The 16898-nt window shown below is 36.5% G+C and overlaps 1 protein-coding gene across 1 annotated transcript in view; it reads left to right on the forward strand.

The window, feature by feature from the left end:
* The window catches only part of LOC108577267 (fibroblast growth factor receptor homolog 1-like), a 141611-nt gene that overhangs the window by 123383 nt on the left and 1330 nt on the right, over positions 1–16898 (forward strand). Inside the window, exons 3-9 of the mRNA XM_017940401.1 lie at positions 5676–6032; positions 7309–7701; positions 11189–11376; positions 12437–12569; positions 13961–14449; positions 15215–15713; positions 16508–16648. Coding sequence (XP_017795890.1) covers positions 5676–6032; positions 7309–7701; positions 11189–11376; positions 12437–12569; positions 13961–14449; positions 15215–15713; positions 16508–16648 — 2200 coding nt within the window. The remainder of the gene's footprint in view (positions 1–5675; positions 6033–7308; positions 7702–11188; positions 11377–12436; positions 12570–13960; positions 14450–15214; positions 15714–16507; positions 16649–16898) is intronic.

Genomic DNA, 16898 nt, shown 5'->3' on the forward strand with positions numbered 1-16898 from the left:
TGAACTTAAATTTATCAAAATTCCTTACTCCCAAACCTGTGAACTTAAATTTATCAAAATTCCTTACTCCCAAACCTGTGAACTTAAATTTATCAAAATTCCTTACTCCCAAACCTGTGAACTTAAATTTATCAAAATTCCTTACACCTAAATTTATCAAAATTTCTTACTCACAAGCCTATGAACTTAAATTTATCAAAATTCCTTACACCTAAATTTATCAAAATTTCTTACTCACAAGCCTATGAACTTAAATTTATCAAAATTCCTTACACCTAAATTTATCAAAATTTCTTACTCCCAAGCCTATGAACTTAAATTTATCAAAATTCCTTACACCTAAATTTATCAAAATTTCTTACTCCCAAGCCTATGAACTTAAATTTATCAAAATTCCTTACTCCCAAACCTGTGAACTTAAATTTATCAAAATTCCTTACACCTAAATTTATCAAAATTTCTTACTCACAAGCCTATGAACTTAAATTTATCAAAATTCCTTACTCCTAACTTTATTAAAATTTCCAACTCCCAAATTTATCAACTTAAATTCATAAAAATTTCCTACTCCCAAACCTACGAACTTAAATTTATGAAAATTCCTCACTCCTGAATTTATGAAAATTTCCAACTCCCAAACTTATGAACCTAACCTAACCAAAATATTTCACTCCCAAATTTCTTAACCTAAATTCATGAAAACTTCTTACTCCTAAACTCATTCCTCCTCGAAATTCTCGAAACTTAAAGTATACCACATTTCACGTTCAGTTTCTCGCTATCGAAATTCCGCATCGAAACGATCGATGGACGATGATCGGAACATACGACGCAACTACTCCGTGTATCAACAAATCGTCGTTGTCTGTTTGCCTGCATCTCAAACAATTCGAAAGCGTCACGAGCTCTCGCAACCACCACGGTCACGCACGTGACGACGTGTCCGAAAAAAGAAGCGAGAACGGAACTGGCAAAGACAATAAACTCGATCGACTAAAAAAAAGAGAGGAGCCCAGGGCTCTCGAGACAATTAGTCGTTTGTACACGAGCTAAGCGAGGATGTTTGGACGTATGTACACGGGGGTGTGACACAAAAGAAAATCGCGAGTGCGTGCAAGAAGGCCAAGATGGTGGAATTGAAGCGAGGTCTTTCGAGCACACGAGGAACACGCAGTCCAGGAAATGGTGGGCGAGATGGAATTCGTTCTATGTCTCTGACGATCAGATGACAAATAGACGTGTCGTCTGTTGCGCTAATTATGAAAACGTTTCGAATAACTCGGCGAGGAATTCGCGATTTTTCTTACGAGCGTTAAGAATTTTCCCGATGCAATAGGTTAGGTTAGGTTAGGTTTTAGGCTTTAACCTAATTCTTGATTCTTTATTTATGGAAGAATTAAACGAACATAGTAATTGAAATAGAAATTCTGAGAGGAAACACAGGTCTATGGAGAAGATCGATATTTTCATTAATGAATCATTTCAATAATGAATCGAACAACTTTTCATAAAAATTGAATATAACATTTTACACCTTGTGTCATTGGTATTACTAAGTGAATTAATACCAACTTTCATTAATCGAATAAATGGAAAATAATTTCCTACTAAGAAAAATGAAATCAGCTTATTATTACACCTAACCTCAAATTAACGCTATTTTTCTTTAAAAAAAAAAAAAAAAAAAAAAAAGAAAGAAGCACCTTTTACCTCTACTTTTGCTCACGCAAAATACATTGCATCCAAATTTCATCGTTTTACCCAAATTTTGGTTTTTCCGATCCTAAAAATCACTTTTGCAACGCAACAAACTGATTTTGCGATTCGTTCGATTTCGCTGCAGGTTTAAAAATGCGCTTAAGAACACTATAAAAAAAAATTGTATCCTCTTCGTACACTAATGGAATTTCATCCCCTTTATAATAATAAATTATCGTTGATAATAATAATCAGTAATAATAATTATTATTATCATTGTCAATGATAAATATTATTATTACCGTTATCGATGATAAATATTATCATTATCATCATCATTGTCAATGAGGAGCTTGTCGGCAGTGTGAGTAGCGTCGAAGTCAATCGATCATCGAAGTCAAGCTGCATTCGTCGCGACACTTTCTGGGATGGGTGACCGCTCCCGAATTCATTGTCAATGATAAATGTTATTATTATTATTATCATAATCAATGATAAATATCATTGTTATCATCATGAATGATAATTGAATCGACCGGAATAATCGAAACTCGGATAGAGCGAGAGAAAGGTTGAAACGACAGAATCGTAGAGGGCCGAGAGGCGCGAGGAGGATCACAGACACCCTCGACAGACCTCTAAATTTAGTCGGGCGCATTTCACGCGACGGGGAAGAGGAGCGAATCGACGTTGACGACAACGGACAGCAGCAGAGAGAGGACAAACACACAGAGCTCTCCTCCAGATGGAACGTCAGATGGAAAACAGTGTGTCGCGATTCCGCGGGGCTGGCCGACGTCCAAATGGCCTGGCCGCACCGCCGCGCCATGGGGGCCAGAAACAGAGGCCAGAGTTCTCATGAATGGGAGACCGCGTGGAAACTGCTTTTCCACGATTCAAAATGAAAGAGGACCGAACCGAGCCAAGTGCACAGATTCTTGTCGCTTGGAACGTCGATTTTCAAGGTTGAGAATGATCGAGAAGATCGTTGTAGGAAGATATCTTTCGTCGTAACGACTTTTTTCTTCTTTTTTCTTCAATGGCTGAAATAGTGGTAGATTTTACGGAGCTTCCGTGTAATTAGATCAATTTTTTCAAGGTATTTTTATGGCTTTTTTCGTTTAACAAAGAGGATACAGTCGGCGAAATAAGAGTAAAACTACTTGGTATCGAGTGAACGTATTCTAAAATATGCTTTTTTCTCAGTTTTCTCGTATGAATTTCTCGTATAAAATTCAAGGTATAGTCTTCCTATAAGATATAGCGCTACATAAGGTAGCCACTTTTGCTGCCTTTTTCATTTAAAACAGAGGATACAGTTGGTAAAATAAAAGTAAAATTACTTAGTATCGAGTAAACATATTCCAAAATATTTTTTTTTTCTTATTTTCCTCAGATGAAGAAGCGTATTTTAAAATTGACGCTATAAAATTTAAAGGTACAGTCTTCCTATGAGATACAACGTGACACAAAGTACCCATTTTTATAGTCTTCTTCATTTAAGGTTTTTTCTACACAAGCATTGTGCGAATTTTCGCACTAATTTCAGTAAAACGTGAACATTTTCACGCGAAAAAAGTTATTTTCACGAAATTTTTATTAACACCGCTTACACAGACTTTCTTTACATCCAGTATTCAATTATAATTTTGATTATTAACGCGAAGAACGTTCTACGATAAAAAAAAAAGAGAATCTTCTACCTGTATCATTTCCAAGATGTAGTTATAAATATTAAACAGTAATATCAATTACCCTATCAATTATGTAATACAAAATATAATCTCCGAGAAAATAATCACGAACAAGATTGATATCATTCAATAACGAAAGGTAAAGTTCTTGCAATTACCGAAAGGAGCAGATTAAATTTCTTCGTTTTTTCAAAGATCACTCGAAAAAAAAAGGAAAGAGACGGAACAACCTGCTATTACGCCGCGTACAAAGCCAGTCCAATTAAACTACAAAGTACAATCTGTTATTAAGCCAAGTTGGCTAACAACATTCAATATTCTCCGAACTGAAAAGCCTCTGTTCATTTATAGAATGTATTAAAAGCATGAAATTTCACCGCGGAGTGCAAAGGGTTAATTGATCGAACGAAAGCGTATTAATAACTCAACTGGTAATTACCCGCGATCTTTACGATAATTGCTAATTACAAGGGAGAAATTGATCCATAAATACTCTAATCTTGCAAAGCGAACCGAGCTTCGACAGGGTAGTAGTTAAAAGTTTGATAATTTAATTGAGAAAGAATGAAAAAATCATGAAGTTTGAGATCTTTTCTATATTTATGGCACTGTTCGTAGTGAATTAATGCGAATTAATGTCTCATCCATTTTGGAGAACAGTAATTCACTTTTTTTAGTAGATTTGATGCACTACTAAAAATTTGATCCCGCTGGTCAATTTATGTCGACATTGGAGTTTTGAATATGCGCTCGGCGCCTATAGGCGTTTCGAATATTTTCCCGCGCTGTGCCCTTGGGCGCCTATAGTCGGTTTAAATATTTTCTCACGCTGCGGATTTGACGCCTTTTGGCACACTTTCACTTTAATTTAATCCTCAATTCTTGTCCTAAATTTTTTTAGAAACGCCAAATTTTCAATTTTTAAATTTCTAAAAAATTTCGAAGCACCGAAACGAAAGATTTTGCCTCGCGCGTTACGCGCTAAAATCTTCCGCAGCGAAAGTGTTAAATATACTACGAATTTCTTGTCAATTTAAGCGAATCAAAATTTGAGAAAAGCAACTCTGCAAAAGCCGCGAAAAAATAAGAAACCTATTCGTTCTCCTCTACATTGAAAATAAGAAATACTTCCACCCCGTAAATCGGCAATTTCGAAATTAACAAATGAACGTTTTTAAGGTTATGTTTGCCAGAAGTGCATCGTTCGCGTTTTCAATTTTAGATCGAAGCAAAAAACAATATGGCAGAGTTATTACTCGGAAAAAGATGGAGAAAAAGAGTGGTTAGGATGAATGTATCACGAAGGATCGCGGAGATCCTTTTCTTTTCTTTTTTTTTTTTTTCGAATGATTTCGCGTACGATCTAGTTCGAGAGTCGCCGCGGGATATTGTATCGCGGCACGCGATTCCCTCGTGCAATTTTAGCGTGGCATTTATTGCAACCACGATTCGCGGAAGAATCGAATTAGAAGGCGCGGTTAAGCCTGCCAAGCAGCGACGTCTCGTCGGTTTATCTTTCGTGAACTTGGCGTTCAGGAAACATGCGTCGAATCGTGTTTTACGTGTGCGCTGTTAAACGATACGGTGTACATTTGAAGCTGGACGAAAAGAACGATAGATCGCGATTTCTAATACGTCGAGGGACAAGTTTTTTTGAGGATTTTTTTGAAAGAAGTGAAATATTTTTTGAGAGTTTTCCTTTTGTTTATTAACGACGTCGAATGGAAGAAAGGTAACAAATGAGCCGATTTATTCTGTTTCGATATTCGTTAAATTAGAATATTCCCAAGAGCTGATTTTTGATTCGTGGAAATTTTTATTTCGATAATGTGAAATATGTTAGGTGAAAAATTTATTTGATCTGCTTTTGGATGTATGCAAAATTCATATCTTCGTCAGATTTTCAATTTTTATACAAAATACAGAAAAAATTGTTTCGCAGTTCCAAGGAAACAATCAATTTTCAACCAATTCTTCATTATTATACTTCGTTTGAGATCCTTATATCAATGTTAATATACGTACTTCGTTTGAGATCTCGAAATTTATATTGCCATATTTTTCAATTTTCGTGCATTCAAAATAAACAATTCGATTCTGCAAAATTAAACGAATAAAGTTTTGAAAAATAGAAAAGAGGGAATCGAATACTTGAAGAACAAGTTACCCTAACAACGAAACTCTTCGTTGTACTTCAATTTTCACCCGATTCTCCTTAATTCCTTTCTCCTAAAAATCTTGTAAAAATCGTTTTTCTAAAGATATCAATAATTTTCGTTGCAGATCGAAATCATCCCGACGTGGCTGTGGTGTCGGTAGGTGAGAAGCTGATCTTACGATGCTCGTCGAACGGAGACGCGGAAACAACATGGTACAAAGGAGACGAGATCTTCCGACCTGTATTGCCGAGGATACGTTTAACGAAACGATGGTTGAGATTCAAGTACGTGGAGCCAGAAGACGCCGGTTTGTACAGTTGTCTGGATAAGTCGAACGAGACGCTTGAATGGAGAAACGTGACGATACAAATCGAGCCGTTGCAGAACGATGGATACCAACACGATACCGAGAGGCTCGGAAGCGCCTTAGGGGCGCACAGAGCCGAGGATGAGACGAACGAATTGGAAATTGAAACGAGAAGTTAGTAGACCTTGTTACTTTTAACCCTTTGAAACTTCAACGATCTTTATTTCAGAGTTAATGTCGCAGAAATGGAAATTGAAGAATTTTAATGTGTTTAGTTGTTTAAAATTTTTATACAGAGGTTAACCCCTTAACGTATGATTTCTTTTCTGACTGTGCATATAAGCGTCAGCCATTTAATGTTTTAGTACTGTATTAGGTAACAAAAGCGTATCTGTTACAGATTAATTACATTTAGGAATCCTTGATCTTACAAATTCAAACGAAAGTTAGGATTACAATGAGATTTTCTCACTAATACAACTATTTTTGTCGGATCTTGACCAGAATCTCTGCCACGAGTTTGACACGTTGTTGTAGGTCAAAGGGTTAATTTGAAATTTAAAAAGTCGATCAACGAGATTTCAATGAATTTGAGGCTTTGGAACAATGCAAACAGAAAATAAATATTTTTGATTGTCGAAACGTAAAAATTCTCATAACCTAACCTAAAATTTTCCGAAGATAAGTGATTTTTAGGTATGATAAGATCTACTAAGATCGAAAATTTTAAGATTGCAAACTTAAAAATCCTTGCAGATCTATCAGAGACGCAACCGTTGCGAAAGTAGGGTTAAACACTTAACCTAACCTAAAATCCTCCAGAGATAATTGATTTTTAGATACGATAAGCTCCACTAAGATCAAAAATTTCAAGATTGCAAACTTAAAAATCCTTGCAGATCTATCAGAGACGCGACCGTTGTGAAAGTAGGGTTAAACACTTAACCTAACCTAAAATCCTCCAAAGATAATTGATTTTGAGATACGATAAGCTCCACTAAGATCAAAAATTGGTACGATAAGATTTACTAAGATCAAAAATTTCAAGATGGCAAACTTAAAAATCCTTGCAGATCTATCAGAGACGCGACCGTTATAAAAGAAGGGTTAAACACTTAACCTAACCTAAAATCCTGCAAAGATAATTGATTTTGAGATGCGATAAGCTCCACTAAGATCAAAAATTTCAAGATTGCAAACTTAAAAATCCTTGCAGATCTATCAGAGATGCAACCGTTGCGAAAGTAGGGTTAAACACTTAACCTAACCTAAAATCCTCCAAAGATAATTGATTTTGAGATACGATAAGCTCCACTAAGATCAAAAATTTCAAGATTGCAAACTTAAAAATCCTTGCAGACCTGTCAGAAACGCGAATCGTTCTAGAACTACGACTACACGTTTAACCTAACCTAAAAAAACTTGAAATATCGTTTAAAAATCCTCGCAGATCTGCCAGAGACGCGATCGTTGCACCTCGACAGCGAGAACGCGGAGGCCGATCTGGACAACGAGAAGAACGAGAATGAAACAGCTGGTGAGCACAATAACACAGCTCCTGTACGACCACCATCCTTCAACAAGAGCGTAGAAATGCCGCACGTGGTGGTGAAACCAGCTGGCAATATGTTGCGCTTAAGATGTCCAAGTTTTGGCAATCCAAGGCCGAATATCACCTGGTTCAAGAACAACGAAACCCCGAAAAGAATGCTTGGCACTGTTGTCATGTCGAAATGGACATTCAGATTAGAGGATCTGGTACCTGAAGACAGTGGAAACTACACTTGCGTTGTGTGCAACAATCTCGGATGCATCAATCGCACGTCTAAAGTTGAAATTGTCGGTGAGTACCGTTTTCTTCTCTTTTCCTTCGTTTCAATCGAACTTTTAATTCGATAAGGGAAATGACGATAATTCTTGCTTCGAATTTGAAGCGACAAATGTGAAGTACAAACCGTGGTCGAGACGAATGAATATTAGCTTTAAGGACAGTCTTTCGAGAGAGATTCTTTTAGTACGTAAAAAATTTGGGCAGCAGGTTGAAACACGAGAAATTGTATACCTTGTGAATTATTTATCGCGATCACCTTAAATTGACTGGAATTTCTTCTTCGCTTAATACGGTTCGGAGAGTACAGTTTCTTCGAAATTTTCAAGATCACCCTTAATTTTTTAGACATAAATCATTCAGCGACGATAAAGTTTGGAGAATAGTTTTCTTTTCGTCAAAGTGACAAAAACGTTGAATTCCCTGTTCTGTGTTTTCATGGAAATGCTCCTTCAGACATTCTAAAAATTACGATCTACTTATCTACTTGTCCTTAAATTTTTCGTCCTCGCTTCCTCCGGATGAAACAGTTATCCAAAGATCGTACTACCCACCCACACCCCCCAAAAAAAGCAAAATTATTAATACCTAACTCCGGTAAAAAATCCTACAACTCCCCTGAAGCTAATTGCACAAAGAATCACCCTAATGAGTGATTCTGAAAACGCAGAACAAACGGCGCCAGATAAATCATTCTGAACAACAATTCCAAATGAATTATTCCAGAAACGATTCCCCGCGACGAATAATCCGGCCAGAATTATTCTAAAAATGAAACCGTAATAAACCGATCGAAGATCAATTATTCCACAACCGATTCCGGAACGAACGATCCCAAATGAATTATTCTAGAAACTTTATTAGTCACACACACCTTTTGTAGTCTCTAACGTAGAATCTCCAACGTGGAAAGAATCCACCGAAGAAAAGGGAGAAGAAAAAATATCCGATCGTTGTGTAAAAAGCAACCGTCGACTGTTGCGTGTAACGTATGCGTTGATACCTCAACGGTACTAAATGATACTTTTCCACGGTGAATAATAAATTCCGCAACGTCCTTGCCTGTTACAACCTGCTGGTGGCCATTTTTCACTGGAAACACGTCCGCTAAGAGAAACTTTCCTAGCTAGCACGTACAGCGCGAAGAGAAGGAAGGAAAGAAAGAAAGAATCGCGACATTAAAGCGTCGTGAATTTTCATGAATCTGTAGAGCGTTTTCCGCATAAACCGTACATCAACGTGGATTTCCCGAAGAACGTGACCGCGGTGGTGAACAGCACGGTGACGTTCAAGTGTCCAATCGTGTCCGATCTCGAACCTTTTATACAGTGGCTGAAAGTAGTCGACTACCCTGGTGACCAGGAGAATTCGCCAAACGGAATTCTTCTTCAGGTACAGCAACAGGCTTGCTAGGTGGTGGAGGACTTTGTTGGTTTATTTTTATATATAAGTTATAGAAAGTTTCCCTATTTTCTTCTTTTTTTTTTTTTATTTTGTCTTCAGTTTTTCGAAAGGAATAGGGTGATACACAGTGCTTTTATACCCTTCGATTACGTGGAATAATGTGTATATATACATATATATATAGTAGTGACTAACGAGGGTGAAGGAGATTGGAGGATTTTTATTTATAGAATTTCAGGTGCTGAATTTACATATGGATTGTTATAATTATTATCTTTAACTATGTCACGTTTCTTTATTTTCTTTTTCCTTCGCACTGTCTACTTCTTTGCCTCTATCTGCCTTTCTGTATTTACGAGTTTTAAGGATCGAGAATCTTTTGAGATGAAATGAAAAGGGTGGAAAGAGGGACTTTTTGTTTTTCACGTGGAGTAGAGTTTTGTATTGCAGAGGATGATGAATGGAAATTGGAAAAGGGGGATGGTGAAAATTTTTGAACAGATCTTTGGTGTTTTGCGATCTTGAAGAGAATCGACGGGAATGATAAATGAACAGTTGGAAATTTTCAAATTCGACGAAAGGTATTCTAAGATCTGTCGTACTCTGCGATCTTCAGAAAATTGCGGAGAACGATAAATGAAAAAACGAGAGCAGTGAGAATTTTCAAATTCCAGGAAAAGTATTCTGAAATCTGCTGCGCTGCAATATGGAGAAAATTCTCAAGATTGCAGAGAGTGATAGATAAAAACTGAAAAAATGAGTATAGTGAAAATTTTCAAGTTCCACGAAAGGTATTCTAAGATCTTTCCTACTCTACGGTCTTCCACAAAATCGTAGAGAACGATAAATGAAAAAACGAGAGCAGTGAAAATTTTCAAATTCGACGAAAAGTATTCTAAGATCTATCGTATTCTGCGATCTTCCATAAAATTGCAGAGAATGATAAATAAAGAATGAAAATTTTCAAATTCGACGAAAAGTATTCTAAGATCTATCGTGCTCTGCGATCTGCAGAAAATTGCAGAGAATGATAATAAATAAAAAATGAAAATTTTCAAATATCACAATGTAGAGAATAAGTAAAAAAATAAAAAGTGAGAATAGTGAAAATTTTCAAATTTCACGAAAAGTATTCTAAGATCTATCGTACTCTGCGATCTTCCATAAAATTGCAGAGAATGATAAATAAAGAATGAAAATTTTCAAATATCACAATGTAGAGAATAAGTAAAAAAATAAAAAGTGAGAATAGTGAAAATTTTCAAATTCGACGAAAAGTATTCTAAGATCTATCGTACTCTGCGATCTTCCATAAAATTGCAGAGAATGATAAATAAAGAATGAAAATTTTCAAATACCACGAAAATATTCCAAAATCTTTTATACTCTGCAATCTTTCAGGAATTGCAGAGAATAAGTAAAAGAAAAAAGTGAGAATAGTGAAAATTTTCAAATTCCACAAAAAGTATTCTAAGATCTTTCCTACTCTACGGTCTTCCACAAAATCGTAGAGAACGATAAATGAAAAAATGAGAATAGTGAAAATTTTCAAATTCCACAAAAAGCATTCTAAAATCTTTCCTACTCTACGGTCTTCTATACAATTGCAGAGAATTATAGATAAAAACTGAAAAAATGAGTACAGTGAAAATTTTCAAATTCCACAAAAAGTATTCTAAGATCTTTCCTACTCTATGGTCTTCCACGAAATCGCAGAGAATGATAAATAAAAGCTGAAAAAATAAGTGAAATAAAAATTTTCAGCTACTCCGCAATCTTTCAAAGAACGATAAACAAAGAAGAAAAGAAAAATGTGAGAATAGTGAAAATTTCCGAATACCACGAAAACTATCCTAAGAATACTATCCATCGTATACTCTGCAATCTATCGCCGGTAATTCAAGATGAATCTCTTCGAAGTAATGAATTATTAAAGTGGCATCTATCTTATCGGATATGCGACAGCGAACAGGTTCCCTTGGTCTCAACAGATTTCTCTCCCTTTCTCTCTCTCTCTCTCTCTCTCTCTCTCTCTCTCTCCCTGTCCTCTGATACTCGAGCTTGGTAAAAACGGTGGTTGGGTCTATTTTTCCTGTAGAGAGCGTGAAACACCGGCCGATACTGACCATGCCGCCAAGAAACACGACCGTTCTGATAGGAGGCAACGTTACTATGACCTGCAAGGTTCTCTCGGACGCGCACCGCCATCTTGAATGGTATCACGGTTATCACACCTCTTTCGACACTGTCAACAAAACCAATCAAAGTTTCCGGGTGGAGGTAAAGGTGGGCACGTAGAAAACTATTTCAAACTGCACGCATGCAACACACACACACACACACAAACACGATCTGTCACTTTTTACGCTTTTGCTTCTTCTGTTATTAATTGAATAACCGTATACTGTAAAAACAACCCTAACGATCACCTTGCGAAACACTATCGATCGATTTTCTTTTTTTTTCTTTTATCACTCCTCAATTTTTATCTATTTATGCTGTTTTTCGGACAACAGTGATAGAAAAATATTTGCAATTTACACAGAGTCGAGTGTACTTTCTTGTTTTAACGTAATCGAATTGCAAGTAGATTGACGGAATGGATGCGTTTGTAATCGCGTCTCTTTAACGAGAGATTTTTTAAAAATATTCCTTTTCGATTTTTATTCACTTTTTTTAGTAACAGTGGTGTGTGCAAATATTTGCAATTTTCTGATAGTTGAATATACGTCTGTTTTAATGCGATTGAATTTTCAAGTTAATAAAATTGTAATACGGTACATTTGTAATCACGTCTGTTTAACGAGAAATTTTTTCATTATTCCTCCTTAACACGTTGACTGCCAAGCCTATTTTGAAGAAATCTGTTCTAGACGCCAACATTTTTTTTTTTCAATTTATTGTATAGAATTAAACAAACACATATTAATTTTTATATTACGACTTTAATTTTAATTGTTTTTTTTTTTTTTTTACAAAAAAATGCTTTCGAATTATCTCGTGGTCGGGCGTCTTCGAATAGGATGTAACTTCTGCCAGCAAACTGCCAACTACGAGTTATCTAGTAGCTTGGCAGTCAACGTGTTAATTTTCACGCGCCTTTTTCGAATATTTCTTTAAGCGAAATTCGATCGCAAGAATACGTTTGTAACTTTTTCACGCAATTCGATATCGAATATATCTTCTGTAGAGAAACTTCTTGCGTTGAACTTACGAATTGCTGTCCTGCGAAAGTAGATGAAAATTGAAGGATTTCACTTCGCTTCCCTTTTTCTCAGATGCGAAATTTAATTTTGACCAAAAAAAAAAAAAAAAAAAAAGAAACGCTGTTCAATTTGTTCGATAGGCTGAAGGACCGGAAAATCCGGAAGTGCTGAAGCTGTACAACGTGACGGAGAAAGACGAAGGATGGTACACCTGTATCGCGCAGAACGCTTTAGGGGAAACCTTTAGCAGCGCCTATCTTCGCGTAGTCGAATGTAAGTATGCGGGGAACTTTAATTTCCATTGGGCAAATTGCAATTATCCCTGTTGAGCGAAAATGGACGTTCGATTTAAAGAAATTCGGGTCTATTCGGAATAAGTAGTGATCAGTTCGAAAGAAAATTCAAAGAAATTCTAAAGTAAATCAAATAAATTCGAAGAAATTCGAAGAAATTCAAAGAAATTCAGGTATATTGGAAGAATTTCGAAGAAATTCAAATAAATTCTAAATAAATTCAAGTACATTCGAAGAAATTCAGAGAAATTCAGGTATATTGGAAGAAATTCAAATAAATTCTAAATAAATTCATGTATATTCGAAGAAATTCAAATAAATTCTAAATAAATTCAAGTATATTTGAAGAAATTCAAATAAATTCAAGTATATTCGAAGAAATTCAAATAAATTCAAAAGAAATTCAAAAATAAATACGAAGAAATTCAAATAAAATCAAGTATATTCGAAGAAATTCGAAGAAATTCAATTATATTCGAAGAAATTCAAATAAATTCACGTATATTGGAAGAAATTCAAATAAATTCAAGTATATTCGAAGAAATACGAAGAAATTCAAATAAAATCAAGTATATTCGAAGAAATTCGAAGAAATTCAAATAAATTCTAAATAAATTCAAGTATATTCGAAGAAATTCAGGTGTATTGGAAGAAATTCAAATAAATTCTAGATAAATTCAAGTATATTCGAAGAAATTCAAATAAATTCGAAAGAAATTCAGGTATATTCGAAGAAGTTCAAATAAATTCGGAAGAAATTCAAATAAATTCGAAGAAATTTAAATAAATTCGAAAGAAATTCTAAATAAATTCAGGTATATTGAAAGAAATTCAAATAAATTCTAAATAAATTCAATTAAATCCGATATAAATTCAGATAAACTCAAAGAAATCCCTTGAAAATCCAAAGAAATTCCAAATAAATACCAAAAAATTCCAAAGAATTTCCGACAAACTGAAATTTTCCAAGTAACCCCGAACACCGAATAAATTCAATCTCTTGATTCCTTATTCGAAACAACAGTCTACCCAACAATGCCACATCGCGGCACCACCTTCCCAGCGAGTCGTAAAACGTTCGCAAGTACTACTTTCTGCTTATTGCTCGAAATAATAGAGATGTTTGCGCTGGACCGAGAGAGTCGATAATCCCACGCAGAGTGTATACTGCAACTAGCAACAATTTATCCTATATGATCGAAAATTGACGGTTCCAGTCTCTCGATAACGTCCGTTACACCGATGGAGAGATCTCCAGCGAAACACTCGACAATTTTGTATCATACACCCAGACAGTTGTTTATTACATATCGAAACTTATAAATCGTCCCTTCTCTTTTCTCCTTTCTTCTATCTCCATCGTCCCATCAGCGTTGGAAGACCACGGAATACCGCTGACAGCGAAGCCGCAGATCCTCGTGAACGTTCTCGCCGCCGTTCTGTTCATCTTCTTCGCCGTGGGCGTGGTGGTTGTAATATACATTTTCCATCGCTTGAAACGCGAGAAGATGAAGAAACTGCTGGCCATCGAGACTGCCCGTGCAGCGGTCGTCACACAGTGGACGAAAAAAGTGATCGTCGAGAAACAGAACCTGGTGAACGCGCAGAACGTACAGGAGCCGTTGCTGATGCCCGTGGTTAAGATCGAGAAGCAGAAATCAACGGTCGCGGCGGAGGACAGTAACGGTGGAAGTATCTCTGAGTACGAGCTTCCGGTGGACAGTGCATGGGAATTGCCGAGGGAACATTTGACACTTGGCAATACACTCGGCGAAGGAGCGTTTGGAAAAGTTGTCAGGGCGCAAACGAACACGGGGAAACCGGGGATTCCCAGCGTGGTCGCGGTAAAGATGCTGAAAGGTGAGGCGCCATTTTTCTTACTCTCGATCTTCGCGAACGATCGTTGCGCTGCTTTTCGATAAATTCTTTCTCCTTCTTTTCTATTTTCTTTCTTCCGAGACTTTTTCAAGGTGGTAACTGGGTGTCCGCTTTTGTAAATAGAAATTGAATCTCTCGTAAATATTGGGAACAATGTATTCTTAATTAATCTGACAATTTTATTTTTCATTCGGTTCACGTAACTTCTCGTCTAACGATCGATTGTCAGTTTTTGTACAATGTTTAAGAAATTTGTAAAATGAATCTAAAATGGAGACTTGCTTCCTCGGGAAATAAGCAAAGCGGTCACCTAAAAGGATATTAATCAGTCTCGCAATTGAATTTTTTATTTGCCTAAACTCTACCTTCTCACCCAATATTCCCACAATGTCGCTCTTGAATTTTCACGCGAAAATCGATCGTGAATTTTTCCAAAAGACGATCGCACCCAGAAAACTATCGATAACTCCGAAAATTCACTCTTCGTTCACCGAGAATAACTTTTCACCTAAAACTCGATCGTCAGTTTTTCCAAAAGACGATCACACCGAAAGAAATATTAACAACTCCCAAAGTTCACTCTTCGTTCACCTAAAAATCGACGGTGAATTTTTCCAAAAGACAATCACACCCAGAAAACTATCGGTAACTCCCACAATTCACTCCTCGCTCACCTAAAAATCGATCGTCAATTTTTCCAAACTTCGAAAATTCAGCCAACAATCGACGACGAATTCTTCTCCCCAGAGGGTCACACCGACGCAGAAATGATGGATCTGGTGTCCGAGATGGAGATGATGAAGATGATCGGCAAGCACGTGAACATAATCAACTTGTTAGGCGCGTGTACACAAGGAGGGCCGTTATACGTCGTGGTGGAATTCGCTCCACACGGAAATCTGCGTGACTTTCTGCGTGATCACAGACCGTCATCTGGATACGAGCCAACGATCGGGCAAGAGCCGAAAGAGAAGAAAACGCTGACGCAGAAGGACCTGGTGTCGTTCGCCTATCAAGTGGCCAGGGGGATGGAATATTTGGCTAGCAGAAGATGCATTCACAGGGATCTGGCGGCCAGGAATGTTCTGGTCAGCGATGAATACGTTTTGAAGATCGCTGATTTTGGACTGGCCAGAGATATACACTGTCACGACTACTATAGGAAAACCACAGACGGTAGACTTCCGGTGAAATGGATGGCGCCAGAGGCTCTGTTTCATCGGATCTACACCACTCAGTCCGACGTGTATGTGTTTCATCTTTTCGCTAAATCTTGTTACATATGCAAGAAATATCAACACTTTACCGACCGGTAGCCTATTAATCGGCATTTTGCCACCAACGCTTTTACCGACCGGTAGCTTATTAATCGCTTTTTTACCGCCAACGATTACCGACCGGTAACCTATTAATCGGTCAAAGTTCGATTTAACATTTCTATAGGTATAAGAAAAAGCGCAAATATTCCCGCGTGATAGCCTAGAGTCTAAACAGAGCCGGTGTCAGCGATATGTATCTGTGGCCGAGTGAGCGGTCGGAAGTGCGTAGGTTGTTCAACCGCTATCGGTCGGTAAAGTTGTTAAGGTCTTTCCATAACTTCGCGTCGAATGGCGGGAAATATTTTAATGAAAATTCAAGAAAATATTGTAGTAATTTACCGAAAAGAGAAATAAGAAAAGAATTGTGGAATGAGAAGGCGTTTACGATTTTTTTTTTCTTATCAAACTTAAAGGTTCGTTGGAAATATTGATCTGAATGATAAAATTCGACAGGAACTTATGGGATGATCTAATATTTTTCCTTTCTTTTATTTATAGATATGATAAATTTTTTCGAAATTATCTTTTTTGAGTAAGAATTATGAGAAAAAAGTTAAGATATTCACTTTCTGTGTTGGAAAGTGATGAATATTGCGAAGAAACAGGTGAGCAAATATTTGCTTATAGCGATAGTGTATGTAGAAATTATTGGTAGATAAGAATGGAGAAAAGAAGAGAAATTTTTTTTATCGAAAGTTCATTTTTTATCACGATGTTTCAGATGGTCGTACGGGATTCTGTTGTGGGAGATCATGACACTGGGTGGTACACCTTATCCGTCCGTACCATCCGTAGAAAAATTGTTCCAGTTGCTGAGAACCGGGCATCGAATGGAGAAACCACCGTGTTGTTCCATCGAAATGTAAGAATAACTCTCTGTAACTCTATTTTTATCGTATCAAACGTTGAGAATAGAAGTGGCAAGAACTGAACGATAACAGTTTTGGAGAAAACCAGCTTCCAAGATTTTCATTGCCCAATTTTACATATTTCTTCTGTTTAAACGTGGTTACTTACAATATGACATTTTTTATAATTTTTCAAGAAAATTATTACCACAAAATTTCATATTTTTCAATTTTCAAAATTTCAAAATTTATCATTTTTTCATG

The sequence above is a fragment of the Habropoda laboriosa genome, unplaced genomic scaffold, assembly GCF_001263275.1.
Source record: "Habropoda laboriosa isolate 0110345459 unplaced genomic scaffold, ASM126327v1 scaffold713, whole genome shotgun sequence".
Lineage (NCBI taxonomy): Eukaryota > Metazoa > Arthropoda > Insecta > Hymenoptera > Apidae > Habropoda > Habropoda laboriosa.